General features: G+C 46.7%; 1 protein-coding gene across 2 annotated transcripts in view; it reads right to left on the bottom strand.

The window, feature by feature from the left end:
- Positions 1-13,057, bottom strand: part of DIS3L2 (DIS3 like 3'-5' exoribonuclease 2) — a 188,458-nt gene that overhangs the window by 62,691 nt on the left and 112,710 nt on the right. For both annotated transcript variants that reach the window (XM_082766823.1, XM_082766824.1), the window contains 2 exons: positions 10,452-10,564; positions 3,510-3,617 (listed from right to left, as the gene is read on the bottom strand). In XM_082766823.1, coding sequence (XP_082622949.1) covers positions 3,510-3,617; positions 10,452-10,564 — 221 coding nt within the window. The remainder of the gene's footprint in view (positions 1-3,509; positions 3,618-10,451; positions 10,565-13,057) is intronic.

The raw sequence follows: 13,057 nt of genomic DNA, 5'->3' as shown, positions 1-13,057 counted from the left end.
TGGCAGCACCTGCCCTGTGCTCTGCTGCACCTTGTTAAATGTGCTTCGGCTTCTTGTCATGGTATGGGATCCATATCCACCGGGTCAGCAAATCTGATGATGTCTGCTGGACCCAAAAAAAGCTCCTGGTACAAAGCAAGACCTCTGATGTGGAAGAGGCTGTGCTGCTCCTTAAAAGACTGACTTCCAAAACTATTAGATGGTTGAAAATGGATAATTCAGACTTTAGCAAGGTGTGGATGGTGCTCAGGTGCCAAAAAGGTGCTGTTCTTCGTTAAGCAAGGCTGAGCAGCCTTCACATGAGCTGAGCACTTCCACAGGCCCTCCAACTGTAATAGGCAGTTCCTCCAGCTCCAGCTGTTAATTCCTGCATCGAAGGTCACTAACAATCCTGGCTCTCACTACTTTATGCTCCCAAACTAAATATTTTATGTTTGGAAAGCGCTCTCATTTCGCTTTACAATGCAGGTGAGTCAATTCCATCCCACACACGCATGGTTGAAAGGACTGGGCACAGAGCAGAGGGTAATTCTGAGGACGAGCACTTTCTCCAGTGCCTGGGCTAGCACCGACAGCCAGGTCTGAGGCTACACGGTGCTTTCTGCCACTGGTTTCCAAGAGCTCGTTCTGTCCTTTGCAGGAGGCAACAGACTGGATTTCCACTTTGCTGTCTGAACTTGAAGCTTTCAACAAAATCTTATTTTTCTGCTTGCTCAGAAGAGGCCAAATATTTCAGAGCTCCACTCACTTCCTTGTAAGATGAGAGATGCAGCGAGTTGGGCCCCAGGAATAGAACTAGAATGTCAAATCTCAGGCAGGCTACACTCAGGGCAAAGCGTCAGGACAAGCAGCCCAATACTAGCAGACATTAAAATTCCTTCACTTCTCTGTTTCCTCAACTCCTTTTTCTGTTCTTGGTCCCTCGAAGGCAACCAAACAGCGTGATGCAATCTCTGTTCCTGCAATGGCTCTCACAGGTGTAAATTAGACAGAGACAACCCTATGGGAGGACTTTTATTAATGAACCCAATAACCCACTTCTCACCAAGGTTGCCTGGACGCATTACACACGCCTCTTGCAGGCAAGGAATGGAGTTTTGGATGCATCCTGCCCTGTGCCGTCCAGTAATTCCTGCGTGCAGCGAGCAGAGCTGCCAGGCTGAGCCCTGCTCTAGCAGGCTCACTTCACTCTACCCAACATCCAAGTGCCTCCTGGAAAAACCCTCAATTTCTGCCTTCAGCGGCCATCCGAGCAGCCTCAGGGTAACCACAGCCTCGCGTCCCTGGTTTGGAAACCCAACCAGAAGAACGGGCAGGCTCTGCTCCTGCAGGGAAAGCCACACGGGATGGGCAGAGCAGTGCAAAGGAGCAGCGTTTCAGGGGGGTGAGTGTAGCACGTCCTGGCTGATGACAGCAGTTCTGAGCCTGGAAAAGATGTTTGTCTGTCTAGGTTGTTTCAGGCTGAGGCAATTTCTCTTCCTCTCTGGTAGAAGGGACCAGCAGGGCTGTGCTTCAAGCACACCACCAAGCAATAACAAAAAGAAGAGTTGCATCGTTTGTTTTCAAATATCTTTCTGTTGACTGCATCTGAACACGAACGTGCTGCGTTGTTCCTATAAACGCCCAGCTCTGCTTCTGGAGAACAGCACAGATACAACAACACGGTTAACGCCTCTGCCCTGGGAAAGTCATCACGGAGACATCATGTCACCATATCCCACCGGGGTCTGTGCAGCACTGCTCAGGCAACATTTTGTTATGCTCACAGAAAACGAGGAGATTAAAAACTCCAGAATGCAAAAGCAACAAAAACAAGAAAGTGCCTGTCTCTGAGGAGGGCTGAGCCTGGCATTATTTTTCTGAAAGAAACAAGAAATAAAAACCCCCAACAACTCGTCAACAATCGCAGTCTAGTGAGGAATCTCTGTGGCTTTTCCTTGAGCAAGACATTAGCTGCAGACAGGTCTGCTTTGGAGCAGTAACAGCGGGAGCTCGCGGTGGTGCTTGCTTCTAGCAGTGCTGTCGGGCTCTGGTTGTCCACATCAGGGCTCTCGCCGATCTCTACCACCGGCGGGGGTTCAGGGAGGTCAGGTGGGGGCCTTTGACTCACCTCCTTTCACCCATTTCACCCAGGACTGCCATCCCAAAAGGCCTCCCAGGAGAAACCTGGTTGCTGCGATGCCCGGAGGCAGCCTGCTTCCCGTGGGGATGTCCCTGAGATATCCCTGCTCCTGCAGGGATCAGCGCCCCGAGCAGGCACCAGGCTGGTGCTGCGGTTCCTCTGCCTCCTCGCTGGCCAGGCAGGGTCAGTCTGAACGCTGTTCGAAAAGCAAATAATGGGTATATTGCAGGGAACGAGAGATAAGATTTAATTAAAAGCTTATTTTAATTAAGACTTGGTTATTAACTGTTCAAAGATTGTTCAGAGTCAATAAAAGGTCCACCAAGTAGCTACAACCAGAAGGCATGAGTAAGCACGCCGCTGCTCCAGGAAATGGGATGTTTTTCACATTGAAGAAATAAAACTCACCTCAGAGCCAGAGCAGGGACTAGCTGGAAAAATACAGATATAGGACTGTGACTACATGGTGTTAAAGCACAAACCGAGCCTCAGTATCCTTTAGGGCAGCATGGACAATAATAAGGAAATAAAGTACATTTTTGTGAGAAATTACCAGATTGGCACAAGAAATACTTAACGGAGAAAGTTGTGCATCAACACAACACTGGTAAAAAAATAAATCTGAGTACAAAAAGTGTCCTTGGCACAGGCTATTTGCCAGAGTCCTCTGGGACAGGCAGGCTTTAGCTCTCTTAGATTACAGGGGGAACCCCAATGATCACCAAAGAGGAGATTGCTGGAATTGCTACTAAGAGTGTAGGAGAGGAACAGGGAGAGAAATCAAGACCTGGGGAGAGCAGCAGGCAGCCGAAGACGGCTTGCTGCACTGATAGACATCACAACTGGTCCCTGGGAACAACACAATGTTTGTGTAGGCATGGAGGCTGAAGTATGCAGAGGATGGAGCTGTGCCTTTGCTGAAGGGCTATCACACTTCACATGGATCGATGTTATTTACAGCATTGAAGAAGAATGAAAGTCTGTTTATCAGGGAGACCACAGAGGAATCCTCATCCACTGCATTGCACAACTGCCCATGAGCACAGTGCAGGGTTGGAGTCAGGGAGAAACATCTCGTCCCACGCTACTAGCTGTGAATTGCTGCTGGAATTAAGACATTAAATGCATGGGTGTCCCCTGGCAAGGGAAAATCCTCCATTTCTAACATTCCTACAAATATCCTTCCTTTCCCCACCATGTTAGATCACTCCAGCCATCGGTAAGACAAGACACAGTCCTACACACTCTCTTACTGTTCACCAACATGTTCTTTGCAGTCCAGCCAGCTGTTGTGGAATGGCATTTTTACCATTTGTTTGCAATGGCAGGGTCTGAGCACTGAGGCAGGGCTGATTAGCAGAATGACTGACTGCCTGCTGGGAGTTACCTTGCCTTCTGGAGTCACCTTCCATATCACAGAGAACGTCAGCCTGTCTTGCATGGGATTGAGACTGCATAACTCCTCACAGAGCAGCTTGGGAAGCATCGGGATCACCTGGAAGAGAAGAGAGCCTCGGTGAGCTGTAGGCTTTTAGCAGAGACATGCCTCTGGCCAAGCTTCCCTTGCCAGCTGGTAAAAGAGAGGTTCAACAACACATGAAAGGAGAAAATGCATTAAACTTTCAGGAGAGGTGTTCCTGCCACAGGGAATGCAATATCCTAACTCTGGGACCCATCACCCATGCCAGAGCTCCATCCTGCTTGCTCTGCTTTCTACTTCTTTTGCATTGCTTTTTTGGCACTGGGAGGAATGAGGAAGGCTCAGCAAATAAAGGAAACTCGGTGCTGAAGAGACACGGTCCTGGCAGCCGGGAGCTGGGAGCATGGATCTGGGAACTGTCCTTGCTTTGCCACCAACGCCTGTAACCAGGCAAATAATGCAAGTGTGGGGCTGCTCCCTGCAAAGCATAAATGAAACTTCTCCTACGCATCACAGGGGCGGTGCACAGCTTTAATAAAGATTAAGGCACGCTTTGCAGCACAGACAGGAATGTGTAGATGGTGAGACAAACAAAAGCACCTGTTTTATGACTGTTGAACCGGGTGTTTGCAAACAGAGGGAGAACAATGATTATTTTACTAAGCTTAGCTCTGTTTGAACAAAATGTCAGCCAGGAGAAATCTCGTTGGCAGGGATTTTTTAGCCTGTGCCCTAATTCCTTACAATTAATCAATTTTTCAGCTGTTGATCACCGAATTACCAAACCACGTATTACTCACCTGACTAGAGCACCAGAACAAAAGCTTGGAGCACATTCACACTACAGCAAGGCTGAGCAGCTCCAAGTGTTTCTACCATCCCTGAGTTATTTCCCAGGTGAAGCCAGCAGTAAAGCTAATATTTAGAAGCTGTTTAACGAAGCAAGCCTAATCATTTAGAGTTTCAGATGCTTACTTCTCTACTCGTTATTAACCTCTGTGAACAAGCAGTAACTGCCCTCAAAGAACTAACTTCTTCTTCTTGTTTATTCCGAGTGGTAATTTGGGCTGGCGCTTTCCAGAAAAGCTCAGAAGAGAAATGCTCTGCTTAGTTGAGCTTGCCATCAAAATATTTCGGGTATTTAATTTAGTTTCCATTTTGATTGCTCTCCTGTGCCACCCAGCAAACAGAAGAGCAGCAGCAACCCCAGCTCTTCCAAACTCCCTCGCACCAATTTGGTGATTTTAGAGATAACATTTTCCATCAGGGCACCAAGGGAATGACTGTTCTTCCAAACAGCAAGGAAAAAAAAAAGTCTCAGGTGTCCACGTTCTCCTCAAGTGCACACACTTCTTATTTACCTTTTGCTTTGAAGGGAAGGCTCTTAAAATATTTAATCACATTTGCGGTTTGGCACCAGATGATGGCTATAAATCCATTCTAATTGCACTGCATATTAATGCCAAAAGGTTAACTGTACGGCCCCTGCCTGTCAAAGCGTCACTTTCAACATGAATCAGCAGCACTGCTTCAGCTGGAAGGGCACGAGGGCACAGATTACGATAAGCTGTTTCCCGCAACACAAAGGCCGTCGCCTCTGTTATTCCAGTTGTGAGAAGCCCACGAACAATGCCCATACATTCATAACTCACAGATACAGTACGTGAGGTCTGCCTCGCTGCCTGGAAGGGCCCGCGCCACGAGGTTATAGACTTAGCATGAAGGGTGCCAACCCCTGCCAGAAAGGAGAGAAAATGGGTTTATAGACTATCGGAAATCCCTGCCTGCCTCTGATCGCCAATGACCACCGCGAGACCCCCATGGTTCAGGTCAGTATCAACAAAGTGCTGGCACTTTAATAAAAAAGCTCCCAAACTCTTTTCTATCTGAATTAAAAGCTGCGGTTACCAGCCTCTCTCTCCCCTCGCCGTCACCCTGTGATTGATTTTTTGGTTGTAACCGATAATGTTCTGTACTTACGGAGTATTTCTGCGCCTTAGCACATCCTCTCCCTTCACATCTCCTAGAGCAATAACAATCTGCTAGCACAACGCCTACATGAAACATGAAAGCCCATCCACAAAGAATAGCCCGAACGAAACAACAGGATGCTTGTTTTAAGTGTACTTGAGCAGGATTAATATCCGATTCAAGAGGCTATAATTCTATGGAAGGGCTTTCAATGATGTGAAACACAAGCAAAGCTTTAACTCAGCTCGTAATTACAGCACTAAACACTCACCAAGCAATTAGCTGTAACAAACCTACTGTTAAATAGGGAAGCATCAACCCCCGGTACCCTTGTTCCACAGGAGAGAAACTTTAGGCAAAGCAACTTAACCCAAGCCACACAAGAAATCTCACAGGAGAGCAAGAATTCAATCTGGCTTTTTCAGAGCTCAGCGAATACACACATATCGTAAGACAACGTGACCTTGCAGTGAAGGTATTTCCATTTTACCCACCTTACTGAATTAAAGGAGGAAACCTGTTTTCAGCATCATGACAGTCCTGGCTAACTGCCTCCCTCTGCTTTAACATCGCAACCCCCTTCATGCTCTACGTGGAGAATAAAGCAGCTGTCACAAAGCACAGAAGTTTCTAAGTCCTAAATTTCCTCTTCTGGTCTGATCCTTCAGACGATTCGGTCGCAGTCTGAAAGGATTCCTAGCAGTTGCAAGCCAAGCATTTCACATACAAAGATGTCACAACTGTGTCAAATTGGGAGAGTGAGATGTTCGGGGAGTTATCCCAGGGGCTGCCCACGAGGAACTTGTGCAATAGGATTATTTTCATCTCTTTTTCAAGGAGACGCAGGATGAGAGGAGATTTCCCTAAGTACGTTTTTAATGCCCAGCGAAGCTTTACAAAATATCAGGGTTGCATAGCATCACCTCAAATAATCCAGAGGTTGCCCAGCATCCTTTAAATACTTTGCCCTTTCCATGACTGTCTGCCAAGAGCCAGCAGAGCCTGCCAGCTGCCCTGCGGAGTGCCACAGCGTGCAGAAACCCAGCTCGCTGAGCCACTGCTGAAGGATACTATCTCCTGTGGGAAGTGCTTTTCTTCTTCTTCAGGTGCCTGTAGTAGGGAACACATCCTTCAGCTTGGTTTTGGTGTAGCCAGAAATAAGGTCACCGGTGCTCGTATAGGGATTGTAAGGCTGGGAACAGGGGGTGCATTCAGCAGGGCAATGGAAAAAACTTTTCACAATGGAGAAAAAAAAGACCTACAAGCCCTAAGAAATCCTTTCTATCACAGAAAGCAGGGCTGAAGAAAGGCTTGGGTGGTGAGAGCTTGTCTGGTTTCCAAGCCTTTCTCTCGGCCAGACTAATAAAAGGCATCATCATCTCTCCCCACCAGCCCAGTAGGGCCCAAGAGATACTGGAAAGGGCACTTTGAGCAAAAGGCTGACATCCACAGCGCTTGCAGCTGTGGGTCTGCATTTCAAATCAGCTTACAGGCAGCAGATTTCTCTCTCCGTACTTCCAAGTGCCACATGCGAAATCTTCTTAGGGCCGGTGCTGCTGAAGCTGGCTGCAGACGCAGCGCTCCCGCTGCCACACAGCACCAGAGACCTGGGCAGCAAGGAAATGCCCAAGGAAGAGTAGGTTCCTCTGGGGCTGGGGGGCTCCTACATCCTCGTCCCAGGGTTATAGGACTAGCAGGCTTCTTACCACGGCTTGCAGCGCTGTTTAAACCTGGCTCTTGGATGGTGAATTCCCTTCAGACGCAGCAATGTCCTACCTCCTGCTTGTGGGAGCCCTTTGGGTTTTTTTCCTTTTGCCTCTTGGGCTAGCAAAGCGCTTCCAGCATCCTAGTGTGAGTTTCCAGCCTCAGCCTCATTCCTCGGGAGCTGGGCAGTGGGAGGGAGCACAGGCACCTTGGGATGATAAAACTCCCGTTCCCTTTAAAATCAGAAACATCTGCCGCAGCCGCGACGGACTCACTGGCCAGGAGCAGAGCGGGGTGGCTCTGATCAATGGGCTTGCTGCAGGAGCTTTTCAAGGAGCAGACGGGGAGGAAAAAAATCAGATAACAGATAAAGGAAAAAGGGAACAAACTCTGGCTAAGCCTACCCCTTAGTTTCACCGAGTTGCATGGATGGTTTCGCTCCCATCAGATAATCCCACTCTGAGGCTGGGCTCAGATGGATTTCGACCACCACTGACTCCCGGGATGACCCCGTCTCCCTCCACCAATTCGATGGGGAAGGATTGTTTTAGCCAAGGCTTTCCATCGGCTGCTCTCCCCGGAGCCGGGAGGAGGGCGCCAAGGTCTAACAATGGGGTGGGCTCAGCAAGGCTATTGCTTACCCGCTACAAGACACTCAGAGGAAATAGGCAATTTGTTTGCGAGCCAAGATTTCTGCCCGAGAGTTGTATCAACACTTCCATGAATTCACATTTCGAGCAACTCTTTGTTACTCAGCCGGAGATTATCAAAATATCAACACCCTGACAACCTGCTGGTGTCAAGAGTGAATGTCTCGAAGTCCTTGGACTCGACGTGAAGATAGGCTTACAGATCAAATCTTTGATCTCAAGTATAAAATAGGACCAATAAAATATCATACGGATTTATGGCTGACCTCTCCCTTGAGCTGCTTCACACCTAAAATAACACTCCAGGATGTGCCAAAAAAGAGGAAACTGTTTAGGTTTTCTCGCTTCTTAAAACCTGATACACTCGTATTTCAAAAACTTTTGACTTTTATTAAATAGACTGCTAGCAATTACACAATAACTCCTCTTCTGGATACATGGTTCAGGAAAATTAAATATGTGGCTTTATTTAACTTCTTTGGGAGGATTAGCGTGGTGCTAACCTCTAGCAGAATCACAGCTGTCTTAGGAAACAATTCCATCAAAGGAAAGCATATTTTCGACAAGAGTCACGCTACCATCTTGTTTCAGACAGCCTGGCTGCTTTCCTTTGCCCATCCCCTCTCTCCTTTTCATCTCTTGTAATTAAAATACTGACCAACACTGTGTTTTCACCATCTAACCTACTTTGTACTCTGAAAACGTATTCTCTCCAGGGCAGAAGTGTGGGTAAAACACTAATCCTGACTGCTAGGCCATGGCAGTTGAAGAGCAATGGGAGATTATGGCTGTGAAAAGGCAATAAATAACTTAGTTGGCATTACACATGACTGACTGGTGCTGGGGGGAAAAAGGCACTTTGAAAGAACATTCAATTACCTTTTGAATTCAGCTAAATTTTCATGAAAAAAAATCTACATACAAAAAAAATTTCCTTCTCCCTTCGGTAAAAAAACTACATGCCTTCAAGCCACGGTATTTTGACTCGAAAATACTGCCACGGCATCTCCCAGGATTACAGCTTCGCTGCCCCGCAGTGACGTTCCCCCAGGGCCAGCCCACGTCTCCCCCGGGGAGCGGTGGCTGCCGAGTCACCCGTCGGAGGTGGAGGCAGAGCATCGCAGCGCCAAGGGCTTATCGCTGCAGAGACCACAGGGTTGGGAAGACTCCTGTGCCAGGACTGCTGTTTCCATGAGATATGAGCTTCCAGCTCCTGGAGAACACTCACTGCTAAGCGGTGTTTTCCAGCCAGGCCACTCCTCGGTCCCCTCTGCATCGCTCTCACGGCTACTCCACGCAACCCGTGCCCTCAAAGACGTAAAACCCACGGACCTGCTGAGACACCCTGAGGTTGTGCCTCACCACATCTACCCAAAAATAGTCCTGAAACAGCTACTAAAGGTTAACAGCTTGATATCAAACCACTAATTTGATTTCAATAGAGTAAAGGCAAAATAATTTATGATCTGGAAAGAATGGATAAAGCACAGGAAGCTAACAGAACAAGCATTATTACGAGACCCTCCCCAAAGAGCAACCCTGGGAACACCCAGGAAGGGAGGAGAAGAATCACCCACAACCCTGAGTACCAAGGATGTGTTTATTACACCACAGATGCCCTGCCATCTGGGAAAGGGCTGAAGAGTCAAGGACTTCTACAACCTGACGGAAAGGAAGTGTAGGGAGAGAAAGAAAAACCTGCCCTTAAGAGACTGTCTCAATACTCCTCTTCATGCAGCTGATGTTTCAAGCCAGCACAGGAAGCCAAAAGCCAAGCTTCCTGGCTTCCTTTCACACACAGTGCCTGCAATATAGGAAGTGATTCTGCACATTCAACTTAAAATCAGACCAAAAAAAAAAATCATGCACAGATGAAACTTGGGTGTTTCCTTTCCAATAATGTTAAATTTGAACTTGGTCATTTTTAAAGTTCAAAAATCGTGTTTAACGTTTGGTTCTGTTACCCTAAAATCTCTACAGTTTTAAATATCTCTTCAGTGTATGAAGAGAGAGCATCACTTTGCAGTATTTGGGATACCCAGATAAAAGAAACAGTCTGTGAAATACTGTGGTCTCTCAAGATGCAAGATGGCACAGGGTGTTTTACACCACACTCTGCTACACATCCACATCTGGAATGGCTTGGCTAGTCCTTCTGCAATGAAGACAAAAATGACAATCTACACCACCACCGTATCAGCAAATTTCAAGCCTGCAACAGCAAAGCAGAGAAGCCAAGTAGGATCTGTCGAGCTCATCTGAGTCTCAGGACAGTGCAAACACAGCCATATGGCTTTGGGACCTGAACTAGCTGCAGGTGAGCAGAGATGCTCCTGAGCTAACAAGCATTCCCAGGTTTCTGCCCACAGACACACAGGCATGAGCTGCTGCTTCACCCAGTGCTGTCTTCGTAAGTCCAGCTTTGTTAACTCTTGCGTTTGTCTGCATCAGTTTGCTCATTTCTGTAGGTCTGCTGCAATAATGACCCCGTTTTGATCAATGGCACCTGAAAATTAACCTTGAAAATGAATTTATGGTAAAAGGAAGACAGTGCTCAGAAGAAAAAAGGACAAGTTGTTCTTACCTTTTGCACTAAGTAGACGCTGGTTGCCCTTTCGCTTGCCACTTTATCCAGCGCTGTTTCTTCCAGTACGAAGTAGCTTACATCCGCAATGTGAACACCCACCTCAAAGTTCCCTGAAATTGCACAAAGAAGTCAGTAGGCTGCAGGTAGAAATGAAGGAATTTAGGGGGCAGGAGGAAATAATTCCATCCAGAAGTCACTTTTCAAAGAAAAAAAAAGAAAAAAAATACAGTTTTATGATCTGCACATTTTCTGCTGGGCCACTTCTGGCAGAGCAATTTTCTGTGATGTATGAGTCCTGTGAGCTACCACAGAGCCAGGGCTAGGGAGACAGCAAGGAAATGGATAAGAAACTGACAACAAGTGATTTTCACAAATCTTTTCTCATTCTGACAGGTCTGAATGCTTTTGTGTATAGATCCCTCTGACGTTTTCTGTGTAATTACTCGTATATTTAACTCTGTCCCCTTCACCCCTTCTCCCAGTGCTCCCACAACCCTTTTACCTTATGCCTAGAACTCAAAAAAAATGATATTTCTCTCCATCTCTTCCCTTCTGAGACGAAAATTGTGGACTCTCAAGACGCCACCAAATTCACAACCACTGTGGCTACAACTTACCTCATCCTCACATGTAGGTGTGAATCTCAGTGGTGGCTATGTGAAATCCCTTAAAAGCCACGTGGCTACATCTTCCCAGCTAGGAGCTTGTAATAGTGAGCCCAATTTTCATCCCTTTGCTGTCAGACAACAGCAAGCAAGAAATATGGGCCCCCCACTTGCAAACGGACACAATTCCAGTACAGGACACAATTTCTAGGCTTGCTTTGGGGCTCTCCGAGCTGCGCTTGCTTCCACCTCACTCTGAGTCAAGCTCAAACTCCTGCTGGTGTCCTAAAAAGTCTTAAATGACTTAGCATCAGGCTATGCAGAAATGCAGATTTCCATAGGAATACTCTGATACCTGCCTTATCCTTGGATTAGGCTTTTTATCTTCAAATTAGAGTCTAGCCTAAAAGCACCTTAATTCCAAAGTTAGGCTGGAGAGGAGTGTTACTGAGGATTATCGTGAGGTTTTGGCAGTAATTTGAATTTGGAAGGAGCGATCATCCTCAGCTTTGGAAGTAATTAGTACCTTGGTCCAAGAAATTCTGGTTTGCTAATCCTCAAAGAAGCCTGGTGACCTTTGTTTTCTCTGGAAGGGCTAGCCTAGATTTGAGGTGCTTATTTGTAGAGTAGTTCTAAGTGCAGTGGGTTCCTAATTATAACAGTTGGTTCTTTAGAGGAATTCACTCACCTCATGGTATCTATAAATATTTTCCCTTTCCTTTATTTTTTCAGAAAGACAACATAATAAGATACCACACTGGTTATAATCCTGTTTGTTTATACACCTCGCGTGGAGTATTATCAAAGCCCTGAGCGTCACATTTTTGAAGGACGAAATATTAACAGCTGCTGTCACTACACAGCCTATCTGCCTGGGTGCCCAGCTGATGGACGGGTAACGGTGCTCGATTTCAGCAGAGCAGGAATGGAAATTTCTACAGGTGAAGAGGAAGCAGGAGAAGGTTCAAGTTCGTAGCAGGAGAGCCACCCAGCAAACTGTGCCACCGCCGCCTGGGAGTGCAGGTAACGCCGTGTGTGACAGGCTGAATGTGTAACAGCTCATCCAGCCGGTTGTACCAAGCCGTGTTTGCACAGAATTTTGAGTCTGGAAAGTATTATCTTGCTTTTTGTATACCTGATAGAGCACAGATGTACAGGCAGCAAAAAATTCACAGGGAAGACAGGAGCACTGGGGTTTAGGTTTGTCCACATAACCTACAGTCAACTGGGAAGTCCTGCGGAGAGCAAATATCGTGGCAGCAGGGGGAGAAGGCAACAATCCCATCGCACACCCAGGGCTGAACTCCACCACTTGGAAAGCTGGGAGAAAAGGCTGCAGATTCGATGCTTCAGCTCGGAAAGCTGCCTACAGCTGTGTTGTGATATTATCAGATGCCTTGAAAGCTGCTCTACATGGATTAGGCATCCAAGCCTGAAACTACTTAGACAGTAAGTCTTAGACCAACAGTTCAACCAACAGGTTTAATATTACACGCACTCGAAGCCAACGCACTCAGAAGGTAAAAAAATATTGAACACTTTGAAGTCAATATTGTAATGTATTGACCCCGCAGGCAAATATTGACTAAAGGAAAAGGAGAGGGGGTCATTACATCATGCCTTTAATCGCACTTTAATTCAATATGTGCACTGTTACATACATGAACTTTTTGTCCTCGGTAGAAAATCGACAAACCAAGAAAGATCTCATTGCATGAGATAATAAAACGTGGAGTTCGCCAATGAAAACACATTGAGAGGAATTAAATTTCACTCAGGTTTCCCACCAGAGGTTCTAAAAGCTGGGGTCAGCATGAGCCCCCTGCTTTTGAACTTTTAATAGAAGTTCTATCTAAATATTTTGTTATATCCATTGACATAATGCAAACTGGCAGCTCTTGGGTTTGTCTTGCTTGAGCATGAATCACCCTATCTCCCTCACCCCCAAAAAATTCAGGCCAAGAGAACTTGAAGATACAGGCAGCAATCAACCCAGCT

The sequence above is a fragment of the Aythya marila genome, assembly GCF_965140915.1.
Source record: "Aythya marila genome assembly, chromosome: 9".
In the NCBI taxonomy this organism is placed as follows: Eukaryota; Metazoa; Chordata; class Aves; order Anseriformes; family Anatidae; genus Aythya; species Aythya marila.
This window is presented reverse-complemented; position numbering and strand designations above follow the sequence as displayed.